This window comes from Protopterus annectens, chromosome 12.part0, assembly GCF_019279795.1.
Source record: "Protopterus annectens isolate FY-2018-M chromosome 12.part0, PAN1.0, whole genome shotgun sequence".
NCBI lineage: Eukaryota > Metazoa > Chordata > Ceratodontiformes > Protopteridae > Protopterus > Protopterus annectens.
The window spans coordinates 1,316,325,501-1,316,346,535 of NC_056746.1; the positions used below are offsets into that span (position 1 = coordinate 1,316,325,501).

General features: G+C 42.2%; 1 protein-coding gene across 1 annotated transcript in view; it reads right to left on the bottom strand.

Annotated features, from left to right (window-relative positions):
* Positions 1-21,035, bottom strand: part of CDH4 (cadherin 4) — a 2,239,932-nt gene that overhangs the window by 764,744 nt on the left and 1,454,153 nt on the right. Inside the window, exon 6 of the mRNA XM_044090376.1 lies at positions 15,329-15,466. Within this exon, the coding sequence (XP_043946311.1) occupies positions 15,329-15,466 (138 nt within the window). The remainder of the gene's footprint in view (positions 1-15,328; positions 15,467-21,035) is intronic.

The following is a 21,035-nucleotide window of genomic DNA, read 5'->3' on the forward strand; positions in this document are numbered from 1 at the left end:
GAAAGATAGCCTGGTGTTACTGGAAGAGGGACCAAGGAGGAGAGATAGCCTGGGGGTCATTGGAAGATGGATCAAGGAGGAAAGATACCCTGGTGTCACTAGAAGATGGACCATGCAGTTGAGATAGCCTGGTGTCACTGGAAATGGGCCAAGGAGGAGAGATAGCCTGGGGTTCACTGGAAGATGCACCAAGGTGGAGAGATAGCCTGGTGTCACTGGAAGAGGGACCAAGGAGGAGAAATAGCCTGTTGTCACTGGAAGATGGATCACGGATGAGAGCTAGCCTGGTGTCACTGGAAGAGGGACCGAGGAGGACAGATAGCTTGGTGTCACTGGAAGAAGGACCAATGAGGAGAGCTAGCCTGATGTCACTGGAAAAGGGACCAAGGAGGAGAGCTAGCCTGGTGTCACTGGAAGAGGGACCAAGGTGGAGAGAGAGGCTGGTGTCACTGGAAGAGGGACCAAGGAGGAGAGATAGCCTGGTGTTACTGGAAGATAGATCAAGGAGGAGAGATAGCCTTGTGTCACTGGAAGACAAGCCAAGGATGAGAGATAGCCTGGTGTCACTGGAAGATGGAGCAAGGAGTAAAGTTAGCCTGCTGTCACTGGAAGAGGGACCAAGGAGGAGAGCTAGCCTGGTGTTTCTTGGAGATAGACCAAGAAGGTGAGAGAGCCTGATGTCACTGGAAGAGGGACCAAGGAGGAGAGATAGCCTGGTGTCACTGGAAGATGGACCGAGGAGGAGAGATAGCCTGCTGCCACTGGAAGAGAGACCAAGGAGGAAAGATAGCTTGGTGTCACTGGAAGAGGTATCAAGGAGGAGAGATTGCCTGGTTTCACTGGCAGAGGGACTAAGGAGGAGAGATAGAGTGGTGTCACTGAAAGATGGACCAAGGAGGAATGATAGCCTGGTGTCACTGAAAGATGGATCACAGAAGAGAGCTAGCCTGGTGTCACTGGATGAGCGACCAAGGAGGGAGATAGCTTGGTGTCACTGGAAGAGGGACCAAGGAGGAGAGATAGCCTGGTGTCACTGGATGATGGACTAAGGCAGAGAGGTAGCCTGGTGTCACTGGAAGATGGATCATGGAGGAGAGATAGCCTGGTGTCACTGGAAGATGGATCACAGAGGAGAGTTAGCTTGGTGTTACTGAAAGAGGGACCAAGGAGGAGAGCTAGCCTGGTGTCACTGGATGAGCGACCAAGGAGGGAGATAGCTTGGTGTCACTGGAAGATGGACTAAGGCAGAGAGGTAGCCTGGTGTCACTGGAAGATGGATCATGGAGGAGAGATAGCATGGTGTCACTGGAAGATGGATCACAGAGGAGAGTTAGCTTGGTGTTACTGAAAGAGGGACCAAGGAGGAGAGATAGCCTGGTGTCACTGGAAGAGGGTGCAAGGAGGAGAGATGGCCTGGTGTCACTGAAAGAGGGACCAAGGATGAGAGATAGCCTGGTGTCATTGCAAGAGGGACTAAGGAGGAGCGATAGCCTAATGTCACTGGAAGAGGGACCAAGGAGGAGAGATAGCCTGATGTCACTGGAAGATGGGCCAAGGAGGAGAGATAGCCTGATTTCACTGGAAGAGGGACCAAGGAGGAGAAATAGCCTGGTGTCACTGGAAGAGGGACCAAGGAGGAGAGATAGCCTGTTGTCACTGGAAGAGGGACAAAGGAGGAGGGATAGCCTGGTATCACTGGAAGAGTGACCAAGGGAGGAGAGAGGGCCTGATGTTACTGGAAGATGGACGAAAGAGGAGAGGTAGTATGGGGTCATTGAAAGGGTGACCAAGGAGGAAAGATATCCTGGTGTCATTGGAAGAGGGACCAAGGAGGAAAGATAGCCTGGTGTCACTGGAAGATGGATCACGGATGAGAGCTAGCCTGGTGTCACTGGAAGAGGGACCGAGAAGGACAGATAGCTTGGTGTCACTGGAAGAGGGACCAATGGGGAGAGCTAGCCTGATGTCACTGGAAAGGGGACCAAGAGGAAAGCTAGCCTGGTGTCACTGGAAGAAGGACCAAGGAGTAGAGAGAGCCTGGTGTCACTGGAAGAGGGACCAAGGAGGAGAGAGAGCCTGGTGTCACTGGAAGAGGGACCAAGGAGGAGAGATAGCCTGGTGTCAATGAAAGAGGGACCGAGGACGAGAGATAGCCTGGTGTCACTGGAAGAGGGAGCAAGGAGGAGAGCTAGCCTGGTGTTTCTTGGAGATAGACCAAGAAGGTGAGAGAGCCTGATGTCACTGGAAGAGGGACCAAGGAGGAGAGATAGCCTGGTGTCACTGGAAGATGGACCGAGGAGGAGAGATAGCCTGGTGCCACTGGAAGAGGGACCAAGGAGGAAAGATAGCTTGGTGTCACTGGAAGAGGTACCAAGGAGGAGAGATTGCCTGGTTTCACTGGCAGAGGGACCAAGGAGGAGAGATAGCGTGGTGTCACTGAAAGATGGACCAAGGAGGAATGATAGCCTGGTGTCACTGAAAGATGGATCACAGAAGAGAGCTAGCCTGGTGTCACTGGATGAGCGACCAAGGAGGGAGATAGCTTGGTGTCACTGGAAGAGGGACCAAGGAGGAGAGATAGCCTGGTGTCACTGGATGATGGACTAAGGCAGAGAGGTTGCCTGGTGTCACTGGAAGATGGATCATGGAGGAGAGATAGCCTGGTGTCACTGGAAGATGGATCACAGAGGAGAGTTAGCTTGGTGTTACTGAAAGAGGGACCAAGGAGAAGAGATAGCCTGGTGTCACTGGAAGAGGGTGCAAGGAGGAGAGATGACCTGGTGTCACTGAAAGAGGGACCAAGGACGAGAGATAGCCTGGTGTCACTGCAAGAGGGACTAAGGAGGAGCGATAGCCTAATGTCACTGTAAGAGGGACCAAGGAGGAGAGATAGCCTGATGTCACTGGAAGAGGGACCAAGGACGAGAGATAGCCTGGTGCCACTGGAAGAGGGAGCAAGGAGGAGAGATAGCCTCAAGGAGGAGAGATAGCCTGGTGTCACCGGATGAGGGACCAAGGAGGAGAGATAGCCTGGTGTCACTGGAAGATGGACCAAGGCAGAGAGATAGCCTGGTGTCACTGGAAGATGGGCCAACGAGGAGAGATAGCCTGGTGTTACTGGAAGAGGGACCATGGAGGAGAGATAGCCTGGGACCAAGGAGGAGAGATAGCCTGGTGTTACTGGAAGGGGGACCAAGGAGGAGAGATAGCCTGGTGTCACTGGAAGATGGATCATGGAGGAAAGATAGCCTGGTGTCACTGGGAGATGTATCATGGAGGAGAGATAGCTTGGTGTTACTGGAAGAGGGATCAAGGAGGAGAGATAGCCTGGTGGTCACTGGAAGATGGATCAAGGAGGAAAGATACCCTGGTGTCACTGGAAGATGGACCAAGCAGTTGAGATAGCCTGGTGTCACTGCAAGATGGGGCAAGGAGGAGAGATAGCCTGGGGTTCACTGGAAGATGGACCAAGGTGCAGAGATAGCCTGGTGTCACTAGAAGAGAGACCAAGGAGGAGAGATAGTCTGGTGTCACTGGAAAAGGGACCAAGGAGGAGGGATAGCCTGGTGTCACTGGAACAGGGACCAAGGAAGAGAGATAGCCTGGTGTCACTGGAAGAGGGACCAAGGAGGAGCGATAGCCTGGTGTCACTGGAAGATGCATCACCAAGGAGAGATAGCTTGGTGTTACTGGAAGATGGACCAAGGAGGAAAGAAAGCCTGGTGTCACTGGAAGAGGGACTAAGGAGGGGAGCTCACCTGGTGTCACTTGAAGATGGGCCAAGGAGGAGAGATAGCCTGAAGTCACTGGAAGAGGGACCAAGGAGGAGAGATAGCCTGATGTCACTGGAAGATGGGCCAAGGAGGAGAGTTAGCCTGGTGTCACTGGAAGAGAGACCAAGGAGGAGAGATAGCCTGGTGTCACTGGAAGATGGATCATGGAGGAAAGATAGCCTGGTGTCAGTGGGAGATGTATCACAGAGGAGAGATTGCTTGGTGTTACTGGAAGAGGGACCAAGGAGGAGAGATAACCTGGGGTTCACTAGAAGATGGATGAAGGAGAAAAGATACCCTGGTGTCACTGGAAGATGGACCAAGCAGTTGATATAGCCTGGTGTCAATGGAAGATGGGCCAAGGAGGAGAGATAGCCTGGGGGTCACTGGAAGATGGACCAAGTTTGAGAGATAGCCTGGTGTCACTGGAAAAGTGACCAAGGAGGATGGATAGCCTGGAGTAACTGGAACAGGGACCAAGCAAGAGAGATAGCCTGGTATTACTGGAAGAGGGACCAAGGAGGAGAGATAGCCTGGTGTCACTGGAAGAGGGACCAAGGAGGAGAGATAGCCTGGTGTCACTCGAAGAGGGAGCAAGGAGGAGGGATAGCCTGGTGTCACTCCAAAAGTATGCAAGGTGGAGAAACTTGATCATCAGTACCTGAGGAAGGGCTAATAAGTCCAACAGTTGGGATGAAGCAGTTCAAGTTTTTTCTTACTCAGATAAGCCTTACATGTCAAGGGTTTTCCTATCTACATTACAAAGTGAAGACTGCCTTTAGTCTTCCCAAATAATTCAACTCCCAGGTATAATCTATCTGATACACCTTACTGCATCCACTGTATTCTGTGCCCTTCTAATAGCTGGGAAACTACAACTTATGTCATGATGAGGTTTTAATATCAAAATAACTGCAAATTTCTCCACTGAAGTAAGAATGAAAAATATTCTATTTGCTATTTTATGCTCTTTACATTCCTGGTTACTGATATTGTTATCTCACGGAAAACAAACTGCAACCTGTTGTTTCCCTTACATTTTATGTCTTGTGTTTAAATGCTGTAATTCCCAGCAGAAGGAAGTTAGAACTTAAGTTATAAACTTTATAAATTATTTTATACATAATGTAGAAAAAGGGGTTACAAGTTCACATTTCTTTTCAAGCCACTAGAAAACACATACTGCAGATGCATAGAAAAACGGTCAGTTGTTCACACACATTTTTGTGGCACAAAGAAACACAAACATTGCCTAATAAATCACATATTTAACTTTACTGGTAGCAGATTCTATTAGACTAAAGTGTAGCTCACATATCTTCTATATTCTAACTCAGAACACTGTGCCATAGTTATTCTCTGATATCACATGCCCCAAGAAAAAAGAGGTGACACCAAGTTTTGTAGCTTACGGTTCCTTACAACTGCGTCAGTATCCCTTTACCTTCTTGATCTCTTCATTGCAATACTTCGTACTGGTTTTGTGTTTCCACCTCAAAAAGCTGCTGCTGCACTTATTTCATTGGCAGCATTTCTGCACTCCTTATTTCTTTAGGTGAACTGACTGTACTTCTAGGGTTGCCTAGAATGGGGCTTATTTTCTTCAATGGGAAGGTGGTGAGCTTCTCAGGTTTCATGGAACGCTTGGGCCTGTGCTTCAATGGACTTCTCTCCACAGAAGAAGGCTAATGCTTCCTTAGCGTTTGATCTTCACCTGTAATCTACAAGCCTGCCAGGCATGAGAGATTACAGGTCTGTAGGTACTTACTAGGCTATTTCTCTGTAAGGATCTTAAGAAGCATAGACATACACTCCCACTGTAGTTTTTAATCCTTATAATGGTGGGAAGAACAAGGAAATGTTGGGACATTTACTTGTTGTCCCTATTCATGATGAGCATGGGTGCTAATCCAGGAATTAATTTGCAGTTTCCCACGTATTCATCCAAATTATATTTGAATAAAGTAAGGGAAATAATTTTTGGTTCCACAGAAGGTTCCATAGAAGATGTATTCTCTATCATGCATACCTATCCAATCAGCATATTCTATTTATGTTGCAAAGGAAACTGAGATGCCTTATGTGGCATTCATGCTACTATTGGACTTGAGAATGTGTAATAGGTCTAACAGGATAGGCTCTCTTTAGGCTCTATATGCAAGGTTGAGGTTGACTCTTAGTAGCTAAGGCTTTGAGACAGTCTACATAGATTTTGTGATTTAGGCCCTTGATTTTTTTTAGTAAGAAAAAATTGTGGACACTCCAGTTGTGACAAGTGTTTCAACAGGTACATACCAAACTGGGCATTATATTTAATGATCAGCCTAATGAAAGCCAAGTACAGTGGAGCATTTAGATCCCTGGACATAGATGGTATACCTTTAGATATAAATTTTGTGATGAAAAGGTAGACAAGATGTAAGGGAAATGCAGCAAAGTCACTTGGCTTGGTATCCAGTGTTGACTAATGTACATATTAGGTCAGACAGAACAAGATATGAGGACTGTCTGGGCCCACATGGGTGTGTAATAGTAGCAGGCCATTCTAGTCTGGCAAAAAGCTTGATAGCAGCCAACACATGGTTCAGAAAGAGAGATAGTCACAAGGTCGCATACAAGACTGGTCAACATGCAACTCAGGTAGACTTCCTCCTGGTAAGGAAAGGGCACTGTGGTAGAATCAGCAATATTAAAGTCATCCCCAGTGAAACAGTTGGCTCGCAGCATAAACCACTGGTTGCCATGATCAGCTGCAAGCAGTGATTAGTGAAGCCTCTAACGTCAACAGAGACCAGGCTGAAGACCTGAAAGTTGATTGGAGAGAAAGCACAACAGTTCAAGGAATTATGGAATGCTCCAGCACTTCAAGAAGAAGAGGAAATACGTGGATTTGAAGAAGAATGGCAGTGCTCAAAACAGCATGGGCGAGGACTATAGAACAGATATGTAGCCATTCCTGGTATAGAGATAAGGTACATAAAGAAAGCTGGTGGTTTAATGCAGAAGTCTAGGAAGTCAACAAAAGAAAGACTGAGTGCAAGAAAGTGGGAGACAGACGAGACAAACAAGACTAGGAAGGAATACTAGTTGGCTAACAAAGAGGCCAAAAAAGGAATTGCAATAGCAAAGAAAAAGGCATCAGAGGCACTCTACCAGCTACTGGAAAGTGACTTGGTAGATGGCACAAAGAAACTATATTAGCTTGCAAGCCAAAGACAGAAAGATAAAGAAGATAGTCAGACACCCTTCATAAGGGATGCCAGCAACAACCTGCTCACCAGTCCACAGGACATCAAATGCAGTTGGAAAGAGTACTTCCAGCAGCTTCTGAATAAAGAAAAGCCCACAAAAGCTGTAGTATGCCAGGGGTGGCCTACAGTGAGAGAAGAAGAGGAGCCCACCTCAGAAGAATTAAGAACAGCACTAAGAAAACTGAAGTCAGGGAAAGCAGCAGGCTCAGATGAGGTCACAGCAGATACGATAAAGATGTTAGGTGAGAGATGGGGGAAACAGCTCCTGAAGGGACATTGACAATTACAGGCAGTAGAGAGGTATTAGACTCCTGTCACATTGCATGAAAGTCCTGGAGGGAGTGACTGATAAACAAATAAGCATTGGATTTGAAAGTAACATGGGAGCTGAGCAGTTTTGAGTCAGATCAGGATGCAGCACAACTGACTGGATGTTTGCAGTGAGACAGAGAGTTGAGAAGAAGCTAGAGCTGAGAAAAGAGTCCAACTGGGCATTCCTAGACTTGGAGTAAGTATACAACAAGATCCCAAGAAGGCTGATTTGGGCAGCCCTACGGTAGTTCAAAGTCCCAGAAACACTGGTAGAATTAGTGCAAGGTATGTACAAGGATCCGGTGACTCAAGTATGAACAGTGTGTGGTCATACAGAGGGGTGCCCAGTGGAAGTGGGTGTGCATCAGGATTCAGCTCTGAGCCCACTGCTGTTCATACAGGTGCTTGACTACATTAGCAAACAGGTCATAGGGGACAGATCAGTAAAGTTACTATATGCAAATGACCTGGCATTACAGGCAGATTCTGAATGAGAACTTAAGCAAAATATAGGGGAGTAGAATGTAAAACTGATGGCACATGAGATGAAATTGAGTACATATAAGATAGTTGTAATGGCAGCAAATGGGGAAAATTAGAAGAAGCTGAGAATTGAGATAGAAGGGAAAATAGAAGAACAGGTTAATTGCTTCAAGTATCTGAGAGGGGTGGCTGAGGAGAAAAGGAGTCGAAATGAGGAGGTAAAAATTAGAATAAAGGGGGATGCAGCCAACTGGCATGGAGTGTCAGGGTTAGTGTATGACAGAAGAATGCCAAAGAAGCTGAAACATAAGTTGAACAAAACAGTGGTGCGACAAGTACTACTGTTTGGCACAGAAACCTGGACAGTAAAGGCAGAGCAGTTGAGGAAGCTACAGTTGATGGAGATGAAATGCCTGAGATGAGTAGTAGGATGTCCACTGTGAGACAGATGAAGAAATGAGGATATAAGAGCAGACACCAAAGTAGCTCAAATTGCAGAAAAGATCAATATAACAGATTGAAGTAGTTCTAGCATATGTGCAGAAAGCGGAAGACAATCTGGTGAAGAAATATGGGACAAACATGAAAGGAGGCAAGAGGGAATGAGGGTGTCCAGCAAAGAGGTAGATGGTTGTGTGAGAGAAGACATGCAACAATCAGGAGTAAGTGTTAAAGAAGGTAGGAGAGTGGCACTGAATAGAACAGATGGTGGCAGTTGACATGACACAACACCCCAATACCATGTAGAAAATGGGCAAAAGGTGGCTGATGATTGTTGATGATGAAAAGGGACTTTCTTACAATAGGGATATGTTGTGATCAAAGTGCAGTTCATGGTTAACAGAGGTCAACAGATCCCTGACTATGAAATTAACTTTAAGGGATGAGTTGTCAATGTTATAATTACAAGGGAAGTCATGCTTGCCAAAGGATATGATTACGAATTTCAGAAATTTAGTTTTAGCCCTTGTTTTTGGCACTGGCTATTGGTTTGGGAAAGGTCATCTTGAAAGACTTTGATTTCCTCTGGGGAGTTTATGATGACACCAAGTTAATATTCATCTGCAAACTTTGTCAGCATAGAAGTAAAGGCCAAAGGTGAGTAGTCCAAAGACTGATCAATGGAGTACACCACTAGTGATAGGTCATTTGTGGAGGTAAAGCCACCCACCTCAGTTTCCTGGGTTCTATTTGTGAGTCAAGTTACTATCTAATGAGTTACACAGAGATTTACATTTAGCTGGGAGTGTATATCTGTAGTATCTGAGTGTGGGAAGGCACGAAATGCCTTTCTGAGGTCTATGTATATGATGTTTATTGATGTGCCCTCATGCATTGTTTCAGTAACCTTCTCAAAGAAGATGACCAGGTTAAGTAGGCAAGATCTGCCCTTGATAAATCAAAGGAGTCTGTAGGGTACCTATGTCCTTAATTAATTATATGTCCTCAATTAATTAATCTCATAATGACTCTGCCCATTGCCTTACAGATGAGGCTGGTTAAGCTTATGAGTCTTTAATTACCTAGGATTAGTGAGGTATCCATTGTGCAAGGAGATGACGGATGCTGATCTTCATTTATTTGACACAAAACCTGTTTGGAAAGCTGATATTGAATAATCCCTGAATGGGGGTCTGACAAGTCATGCTTTAGGCTAAACAGAAGGCAGACTGGTATGTTATCTGACATCAGAGGAAACAGTGTTCTTGGCCTTGGTTAGTGCTTAGGAACTTTTTCTTGGGACATCGGGGGGATGGTTAGATGTAGGTATATGATGTAGAAGAAAAGGAGGGGAGGAGGGGGTGAAGTTTGAACTAAATTTGTCTGCTAGTATATTGGCTATGACCTCTGAGTCCAACTAAGAGATATCTTTTACTATTAGCTCTGTTCAGTGTTGGACATTGTTTCTGAAATTTTTAATATAGTTAAGTAATGCTTTGTGGTTATCCTTTGCTAGGTGGCTATTTCTAACTAATATATGGCTTTTGTTGATTTGATCTGATTTGGAGTTCCTTGTTACGTTCAGCAACAGCACAATTGGAATGTTGAGAGTAAAATGGAGTTTTACTTGTGATGAACAAGGTTTTTTTATTATTATAGAACATATTTAATAGGTGCTTATTTTTAATTTAATGTAGTATTTACTTCTGAGGGGACAGATGTATTTACAAAGCTATTTACATGTCTATAGAATTTGGCAGTAAAGAGTTCTGCATAAGCAGATGGAAGTGTCTTTTAAACTTTTCTAGTTCAACACTAGATTTTAGTAGATAAACCTTGGCATAATCTCTGAATACCGGGATAGTGACAAATGCTTTTGGCTTCAGCCATAAGGGGAATGTGACTGATTTGAGATTCAATTTGAACAAGGAAGAAGTTACAAATGGTGAGGAACAATGCTACACCATTCTGGTAAAGTTTAATTCCAGGATTTTATCACCCCTGTTTGGGGTGCAGGCTATCTGGCCCAGACAGTTTATATCACCGAAGCCTAGAATTTCCTGGGTATACATATTTGATGATGTATAAGTCCATCAGTTAATGGAGGGGTAACTGAGGTCTCCTAGGAGAATGGGGTTTGGCTTAAAGCATAGGGACTTCATAGTAGTTAGGCAGGAGATATGGGCTGAGTATACAGGGGGTCCTATAGCTTGGTAATAAGGGGTTTTGTTAACAATAAATTAGACGTTGATGAGTTCCAGTAAGTGTGGAGGTGAAATATTTTTTAAGAATATGGATTAGCAACTATATTTTATATATATATATATATATATATATATATATATATATATATATACGGGTCTACTTCTTTTGACCTAACTTTCATTTGCCTGACACTCATTTGCCTGAGACCAAATGACTGAAATTTCATTTGCCTGACACTTCATTTGCCCGACAAGTATTATTAGCAAGAAAATGGAATATGCCCCCTTCCCACTGCAGTGCGACCCTGGAGTTAGAATATATAGTTAAGGGGGGTGTGGGGGGCACAGCCCCCCACAACAGGGGGTGTGGGGGGTGAAGCCTCCCACTTACTTTTCTGTTACTAAGAAATATTACATCAAAATTTAACAATATCATATGAAATGAAGTGGGGTCTTCCCCAAACCCCATTGTGGGGGGCTGTGCCCCCCACACCCCCCCTAACTATATATTCTAACTCCAGGGTCGCACTGCAGTGGCGAAGGGGGCATATTCCATTTTCTTGCTAATAATACTTGTCGGGCAAATGAAGTGTCAAGCAAATGAAATTTCAGTCAAATGGGGTCAGGCAAATGAAAGTTAGGTCAAAAGAAGTAGACCCATATATACACACATATATATAATATATATTTTATATATATTTTTTTTTTCTTATCAAGATATGGGCCTCTATACCGCTTTACTTCTTATAATGAACTCCAATGCTTCTACATTTTGGGCAGAATAAGAAAAGTGAAATAAATACTGTATATCTGCTGTGTTGAAAAAATATAATTTCTATAAAATAAAGTTTTTGGTGCAAAATGAGCATACAGACTTGGGATCTACCTTGACATCTCACCAGGGATTTTACTGCTACTCTAGAATGGTACCAGATTGGATTAAGGTCATTTAGTAGTCATGAGTGTGAGGGTGAAACCTCATAATTGGAGGGTTGAAGAGAGGCCTAACCCACTACCAAAACAAAATCAAAACAACAAAACAGCAGTTAGTTACTCGTAATCCATGGAACAGTAAAAAATGGAGCCAAAAAAGTAAAATCAATATAATTTAATAGCCAAACATTCCAAACACAAAATATATAAAAACAGGCACAAATTCCCATTGCATATGAGTGTCAGTAATTGAGTAGATGACGGTAGCAGTGTTTTCAGATGGAGGAAAAATATGAGCTGTCGTAGAATGAAAATGTTACACAGAGCTGTATTATATGAGAAATATGTTGGACTGAGCTCCTTCCTTAGCAAGTTCTGTAATTAGGTATGGTTTATCATGGACATACCAACAATTAGTACATTATCACATTAAGACAGATGGCGGGGGGGGGGGCTATGCCTCTCTTCTCCCCACACCAAACAGTGAAGGCATTATGTTATTTCCATTTCATTTTGCTTGACTTACTATGACCCTGATTAGTGGACATAAAGGACCACATAATTATGTTATTTTCATTTCATTTTGCCTGACTTACTATGAACCTGATTAGTCGTGTGGAGCCTAGTACCCCCTCCCCCCATATGGGTGAAGGAGGTATATGCAAAAAGCAAAGCAAGCTATGCAAGTAAAAGTGATGCAAATCTTTTATTTTATTTTTTATTAGCTACCATTGTACTGCCTTTCAAAGTGAGTATACTGTTATTAGTAGGTCAGACAACAGTATGCCTGTTGTAAGGACCATCACTTAGAGCCAAAGGTTCAATATATATGAAGAACGTCCATTTTGATGTACTATGTGTCGGTCCATGTTCTCCTCTATGTCATTTCCATGTTTGCCGTTTACAAATACTACTACCAAGGTGATAATTTGCATAAAACTTAGGGTCAGTGTGCTTAGCATTAGGCCTACCTTTTTTTTTGATTACCCAAGATGCAAAAATATTGCTTTTCTGTTAAATGTTGCTTCATCCTGCTGATTGTAGCTTCTAGAAGGACATTTTCTACAACCCTCACTGTTCCTTCCAGGGGGGCAAGGACCAAGAGGTAGATGCTTGGTTGTTATCAAGTGAAGAAAATATGACGGCATCATGATTTTTTTTAACTGCTATATGAAGTTGATGTGTACTACTTGGGCTCAGTCTACAAATCAGAGTTTTCAGTGGTCAATGGGATTTCTAATAACTGTAAGCTCATTTTCCAATTCATAGTGCCATATTTTTAAAAGTCGTATATTTTGGGCTTTCTGTTTAGCAGCCAACTGTGGAATACTTGAGTCCCCAAATCCTACCTATGGTATTTGCTTGTTTCCCATGAGCCTCAGTTTCTCATTTCTTAGGATAATGGAGTAAATGAGTCATTTATAAGTCATCCCTAAGGAGCAGGCTAGGAGTTCAAATGAATAAGTATGAGAGATGAAAAACAAGATCCAATATGTCCGTCCAGCATTGTAGAGATTGGTTCAGAATTGCCTCACAGCAACTATCTTAAACAACAGCTTAGGGATGCAAACTAATGACACAGAGGAAGCCATGACTATACCTATTATGGGCAAATAAATAGTAATTATTAAAATCATGCTGCCCATAATGTATATTTGCTTTGAGATCATTGTACTTCAGAAAGTACAACCAGAAACTTGTTTTGCTATTTTTTGTGAAGCTGTGAGCTCAGGCAACATAACATCACTGCAATCCATACAGTCTGAGTTTTATGTGTTCCAAAGCATATAATGTGAGCAGCTACTCCCTCAAGGTGTAAAACTTGAACAACTGAGATACCACAGTCTCCAATCAGCCAGCTATGTACAGGCTGAAAACTTATATATGCACATCTGAAACTGTACTCAGTATACCTGTAAAACTGAATTAATAATAACATGTTTCTGTATGGTGTAGATTGTCTATATATTTGTAGGTTCATAGGTAAATACTAGGCTAGTTGCCTTTGTGGGACAATTTAAGCCTAGCCAATTTCCCTTTTTGGCCGTGAACTAACATACAGCATTTGGTTATAGATTGGCCTTACCCATCACATGATCAATAATTACATATTTCCCCTAATGAAAATAACTGGGATCATCCCACAGATTATTTGAAGAGATCCATGCCAGGGATAAAGCATTTAGATGCTGCATCTGTCCATCAGTAGTACACGGGGCAGTCCTGAGGTAAAATGATCTAAACTGCAGTTGAGAAATGGACAGGGATGAACTTTGTTTTATGTGGATGGGAAGTCTGTTCAACAGCAGAGCTAACCACTGCGTAATATACTGTCCTTCCAAATCATTCTGTTGATGTTGCAGAAGAGGTTTAGATCCTTAGCCCAAGTGTTTCTAATGCCATTTGATTGCTGATGTGCAGTAAATCCTTCAGTAATGGGTCAGAGAATGCCTTGCATGCCAGACATCGATCCGGTCACCTCTTAGCAGTCTGTAGGCTACCAAGTACAGTCAGTCCATGTAGGACATGTTGTTTAGGTACGAACACATATATATACAAATATGTATGTATGTGTATATATATATATATATATATATATATATATATATATATATATAGTTATAGAGAGAGAGATGGGTTACCCACGCAGTCTAACTCTCATTTAATTGACAGTCAAAAGACTGGCTGCATAATATTGCCACAGTAAAATTATCTAAACGCCAAAATGGAAGTTACACTAAGGAAAGTTTACTCCCTTTCCACAATGTGAGACCTTGAGGTTGGTATATATATAAATATATATATATATATATATATCTATATATATATATATATATATATATATATATATATATATATATATATATATAATTAGTAGGTGGTGTGGGGGTGCAGGGGAGCTTTTGCAAAAACATTGAAAAAATGTTGCTCCATTTTGTCAGATTTTTCATTAGTTTTCTATCAGGTAAAATTTGATCACATTTTTCAGTGTTTTTGCAGGGGAGCAAGCCCCCCCCTACATACCCCATGGGGTGGGGGGGTTGCACCACCCACACCCCCTGTTAATTATATACACCAACTGTGAGCTCACACAACCCTTCCCTAGTATAACTTTGTCTTGTCAGTATTTGGCATCTGTCAAATTTTTAGCAGTGTAGATATTTTGTAGTTTTGTTCTTGTTTAGATATTATGCAGTCAGTCTTTTGACTGTCGATCAAATGAAGGTTAGATTAAGTGCAGGTAACCTACATATGTAGATATATGACACACCTTGAAGCTATTATACATAGCCAGTTTACATAGCATTAAATTATATTAGTTGTATTGCAAGTTGAAGCCAAGTACAAAGTGTAATATTTGCTTTGTTATATGTGAAACACAGTGCTGAATTAAAAATAAATAAATCATATTCAAAACATTTTACTATCAAGTTCTGTAGAGAGGAAGCTTCTCTCTGAAACATTGAAATACAGAACTCAGTGTTTTTCCAAAACCAGTATTTTAGTGCTTGCAGTTTTATAGACAACTGGACAAAGTATGTATAGCTTCTCACACTAAAAGCAGTGCTATTAAAATGTCTTGTTTGCATTTTATGCAAATGTCTGGACTTCTGTATACTGAACTCATAATAAACCCTGCAGTTGGAAACATTTTGCAGTCCATCATTAGATATGTCAGGACAGTGGCACCATTCCTGCTAGTACATTTTTCTATAGAACTACTGATTAAATGGCTTAGTCTGACAGTAACTGAAACAGTTTTGATAGGTTATGAATTATTCTGCACATTCTGGAAAGCCTGTGTTATATACACACATATCCATCATACTTTACCTATCTGCCAAGACTGGGAAGTGTAACACGCACAGCTTGTAGAATTACAAACATATTTTCTATCCATGCATCACTGTTGTGATATATTGATACTTACACTGTCAGCAGTGAATTCTGGGGGACTGTCATTCACGTCTCGCACAGTAATGATTGCAGTCGCTGTGTTTGAGAGTCCGTAGTTAAGGTTTCCTTCCATATCAGTCGCTTGAATGATGATTGTATACTGTGGGACTTTCTGAAAATGGAAAGAAAACATTTCAGATCACCTTGGCCTTGCTCAGCCGTTACGAGGTAAAAGATGATATCAAGTGAAATCCTGCTAACATTTGTATTACTGTCTGGTAACTACATGAGAAATTTATTATTTCAGAAGACATCTTTCTCTACTTTCATTCAGATATATATTTCCTGCTAGTATATACAAGAAATTATATAAGTATCATTTTACACAGTACAGGAACATAATACATGAGACTGTGTTCAGAAATGTAACCAGCCATGTAGGGAAGATGCCAAATGAAGGCAAATAAGAACCCAATATGCCTCTAAATCTAAAAGGAAAATAACATAAATTTTTAGTTTACTGAGCCAGAGGCAGAAGCTGGATACAGTATGTGGAAAGTGCAAAGGGAGATCAGATTCCTTGAATGAATATGAAGGTACGAGGTAAAGGTGAAGGTTTTGGTGAATCAATAATCTTTTGCCGACCCTGTATGGCATATTCATTCCTTTCAACTGTTTTGCCAATATTTGCATACCATTTGTTACAAATAGTTGTTTTAATGTGATATTTTCCAAAAAAATGAATTTAAATGAAATGCATGGAGTTGTTATTTATTTAGTCATATATAGGTTGCAAAAATCCCATTTAAGATGTGCAATCTATTTTCTTGTGCAAAGGGACATGACTTTACCGTCAGAGGGAAGGGTACATTGTAAACTATTTGCATCATAGATTAAGTTAAACAGCAAAATGTAGATTAAAGTTTTACATGTGACTTTAAAAGGAAGTCATCAGCAATATTACCATTAAAAAAGAAGCTGTTGCTATAATTTGATTCACTGCCCCATCTCCATTGCCAATGACTGACATCCAAATAACAAGTGAAAAGTGTACTTGTTTTCACATCATCAGTCTTTTTTCCCATTTCACAGTTCTGACACATTTTTTTCCTGCAGGGTATGGGATGGGCAACTTTTGGAATACTCATGATAACAAGATATCTGCAGTCAGTCAATCCTTCCCTTACCACTGCTTCTTGATCATGCTACATGTGTGGTGTTCATACCACTGCTCCTCAATCATGCTACATGTGTGGTGTTCATACCACTGCTCCTCAATCATGCTACATGTCTGGTGTTCATACCACTGCTCTTCAATCATGCTACATGTGTGGTGTTCATACCACTGCTCCTCGATCATGCTACATGTGTGGTGTTCATACCACAGCTCCACAATCATGCTACATGTGTGGTGTTCATACCACTGCTCCACAATCATGCTACATGTGTGGTGTTCATACCACTGCTCCACAATCATGCTATATGTGTGGTGTTCATACTACTGCTCCTCGATCATGCTACATGAGTGGTGTTCATACCACTGCTCTTCCATCATGCTTCATGTGTGGTGTTCATACCACTGCTCCTCAATCATGCTTCATGTGTGGTGTTCATACCACTGCTCTTCAATCATGCTACATGTGTGGTGTTCATACCACTGCTCCTCGATCATGCTACATGTGTGGTGTTCATACCACTGCTCCACAATCATGCTACATGTGTGGTGTTCATACCACTGCTCCACAATCATGCTACATGTGTGGTGTTCATACCACTGCTCCACAATCATGCTACATGTGTGGTGTTCATACCACTGCTCCACAATCATGCTACATGTGTGGTGTTCATACCACTGCTCCTCAATCATGCTACATGTGTGGTGTTCATACTACTGCTCTTCATACCACTGCTCTTCGATCATGCTACAGGCGTGGTGTTCATACCACTGCTCCTCCATCATGCTACATGTGTGGTGATCATACCACTGCTCCTCAATCATGCTACATGTGTGATGTTCATACCACTGCTCCCCAACCATGCTACATGTGTGGTGTTCATACCACTGCTCCACGATCATGGTACAGGAGTGGTGTTCATACCACTACTCTTCAATCATGCTACATGTGTGGTGTTCATACCACTGCTCCTCGATCATGCTACATGTGTGGTGTTCATACCACTGCTCCTCAATCATGCTACATGTGTGGTGTTCATACCACTGCTCCTCGATCATGCTACAGGAGTGGTGTTTAGACCACTACTCCTTGATCATGCTACAGGTGTGGTGTTCATACCACTGCTCCTCAATCATGCTACATGTGTGGTGTTCATACCACTGCTCCTTGATCATGTTACATGTGTGGTGTTCATACCACTGCTCTTCAATCATGCTACATGTGTGGTGTTCATACCACTGCTCCTCGATCATGCTACATGTGTGGTGTTCATACTACTGCTCCTCGATCATGCTACATGTGTGGTGTTCTTACCACTGCTCCTCAATCATGCTACATGTGTGGTGTTCATACCACTGCTCCTTGATCATGTTACATGTGTGGTGTTCATACCACTGCTCTTCAATCATGCTACATGTGTGGTGTTCATACCACTGCTCCTCGATCATGCTACATGTGTGGTGTTCATACCACTGCTCCTCAATCATGCTACATGTGTGGTGTTCATACCACTGCTCCTCAATCATGCTACATGTGTGGTGTTCATACCACTGCTCCTTGATCATGCTACATGTGTGGTGTTCATACCACTGCTCCTCCATCATGCTACATGTGTGGTGTTTATACCACTGCTCCTCGATCATGCTACATGTGTGATGTTCATACCACTGATCCTCAATCATGCTACAGGTGTGGTGTTCATCACCAGTTTCTCTGTATTAACAGGTGAGCAAGCTTGAAGGTGTTGGAAGAAGTGGGGGGGGCTGCAGCATCATTAATCAAGCATGAAGAGAAATGAAGTGGCGAAGGATTAGGAGGAGGAGGAGTCCTAACTTCCTTCCTTGCATGGGGCATGCAATGACTTGTCACTCAGATGCCCCACCCTCACTGTTGTGACTGGTGCCCCTCTTGTAAATGATCCCTGATCTCTACTAGCAATCATGTCATATAGACACATGCCAGCGTGCTCCTGTACCCTTCCTTCTGAGAAAGGTAAACAGGTGTACAACCTTTCAATCTTCTACTCTGTGTGGCTCATCCAGCTTCCAGGCTTTCAGGCAACCACTGCTCATCTGGGTCATAGTACAGGATTGTTCCTTCATTCAGGGAGTGAGGCACAAATTAGCCTAGCTAAATAGAGCAGCATATTCTGCTGTACAGCTGAATTTAAAAGCCTCACTTAAAAGTTGTAAATAATTAAAAAAACATGTAATTTAGGCCTGGAGTAAGCAGTCTGCACAGAACATCAACAATGATCCTACTCACTCTCACTAGAGGAAAAATGTGGTACTTGAAACGTGGTTGCTATAGGACAAGTGCAGCACTTAGCATTTGCCATCAGTGGCCCACAGCTACCATCATTCTGGTCACTTAGTCAGCCTCTCCAAACCCATTCTCATACTCTACGCTCTCACCTTCCAACTCTGCATCTAAGTTTGTATTATCAGTGGAGAGGTAGATACTGTTGTCTGTTCCCCTGGGTATGTCTTTGGGAAACACCCTGAAGAGTACTGGACAAGGAATAATCTGTACAGCTGGACAAGGAATAATCTGTACAGCTGGACAAGGAATAATCTGTACAGCTGGACAAGGATTAATCTGTACAGCTCTCAATTTAGCACGTCCTTTGTTTCTCCCAGTCCCACCACAACGATCTGTGTCCTCACATCTGACCATGCAGCAGTACATTCTATATTCTCTCATTGGACCACTTAGCAGTACGCTTCCTCATTCTTCATCCTATTCCCACCTCCTCCAGTTTTCTTATCAACCTCCTATGTGAGGTCTTGGTGAAGTCCAGAAGTACCACAACAACTGCTGTTCCTCTGTGAAGTTCACCTGTTACCTAGTCATAACATGGCGTCAGTATTAACTGATGTTCTCGCATGGCCATGAGCCTGTGCTGCCCACTGACTGTTATCCTCACAGATGCCTTGGAAATATGCTGCAGATATAAATGGAAGACCTGTCAAAATTGTTAATATCAGGCAGCAAAGATTTGTTTTACTAAAGGTACTAATATTACATGTTCAATGCAAATGAAGCCTTTGCATGGGTAGATTTAGATTTTAGATGGAATGTAACACAATTATCATATAGATAGATGATGCTGAAAATGAATTCAGTACAACTTTCCTGAATATCCTAAATAGCTTTGCACCTCCTAGAAGGAAGAGACTAAAATAAATAATGTAATTTGGCTAACCAAAAAGAGTAGAATGCTAAAGCAGGCCAGAGAAAAAGCATGGAAAGAATGGCAAAATATACCTTATACAATATCCTGAAAACTTCAGAATGCTTCACAATTATAAAAAACAAATAAATGAAGACAAAAAATGTACTGTATTTTTCAGAATAATATATAACAGAATTTTAAAAAATTATGGATAACTATTAAAGAAATATTGCATCCCAGCCAGGAATTCAACCCTAACATCTCTCACAATGACTCACTATTCTAAACTGCAATACAGTTTTACTTTTATCTCACAGATAGTATGGCATATCTAATCAAGAACTCCTGAACAACCCTGCCCAACTGCCACTTATGACCCCATCCACTTTCATCTTCAAAACTATGCCCACATCCTACATAAAACTACTCAAACAAACTCAAATCATGCTCTATTTTAGCTGATGACCTTTCAAGCGAGAACCTGAAAATGGCAGCCAATAGCATTGCCTATCCTGTCTCAGTCCTTATAATTAGATCCCTGGAACAAGTTATTCATTATCACTCTGCACAAAGCAGGAAATTCAACAGACTTTAGCTTTAGACGTATAGCAATCTTCTCTCTACTCTGCAAAACACTTGAAAAATGTATTCAGAAACAATTGCTAAACTATTGCCTGCAGGAAGAACTCCTATGCCCCACACAACATGGTGTCTGTCCTTCCCATAGTACTAACACTGCTCTTCTAACCTCTAAAGATACTGACAATAAAGTGAGAGATAACGGCAAACTAGTCTCCATCTTACTTGTAGAATTGTCTAAGGCCTTCAATATAGTTTGTCAGACTACTTCTTCATATGTCCCCATTAGGTCTGCCTCTCAGCCCACCTTTTATGGTTCAAATCTATCTAATAGGTATCAGTCAGTAAAATGTCACTCCACCCTCTCTCCATACCTCCTAGTCACCACCAGTGTAGCACAAGGCTTTATTCTTGGTCACCTCCTCTTTAACATTCTCACCAACACCCTCCACCCATCCACAGAACAGGCATACCTAATATAGTACGCAAGTGACTCTGCACTCATTTGCACATCTGACAACATGGCACAACTCCAAAAAATTACTCGGGTAACATTAACAGCCACTGAAACATGGCTTTGTAACACACAATTCATGCTCAACCCTAAAAAACTCAAACTACTATTTTTTTGCCCAAATCCCTCTTTCATGAAAAAACAAAATGCAAAGTCTTCTCTCATAGCAAAGTATTAGAGATGATAGTGGATGATGATCTTACATTAGAAAGAAAAACTCATCAAAAACAAGGGATACTTTACAGAGCAAACATTTTCTCACTGACACAACTAAAACTACATTTGTTGTTACTTATCT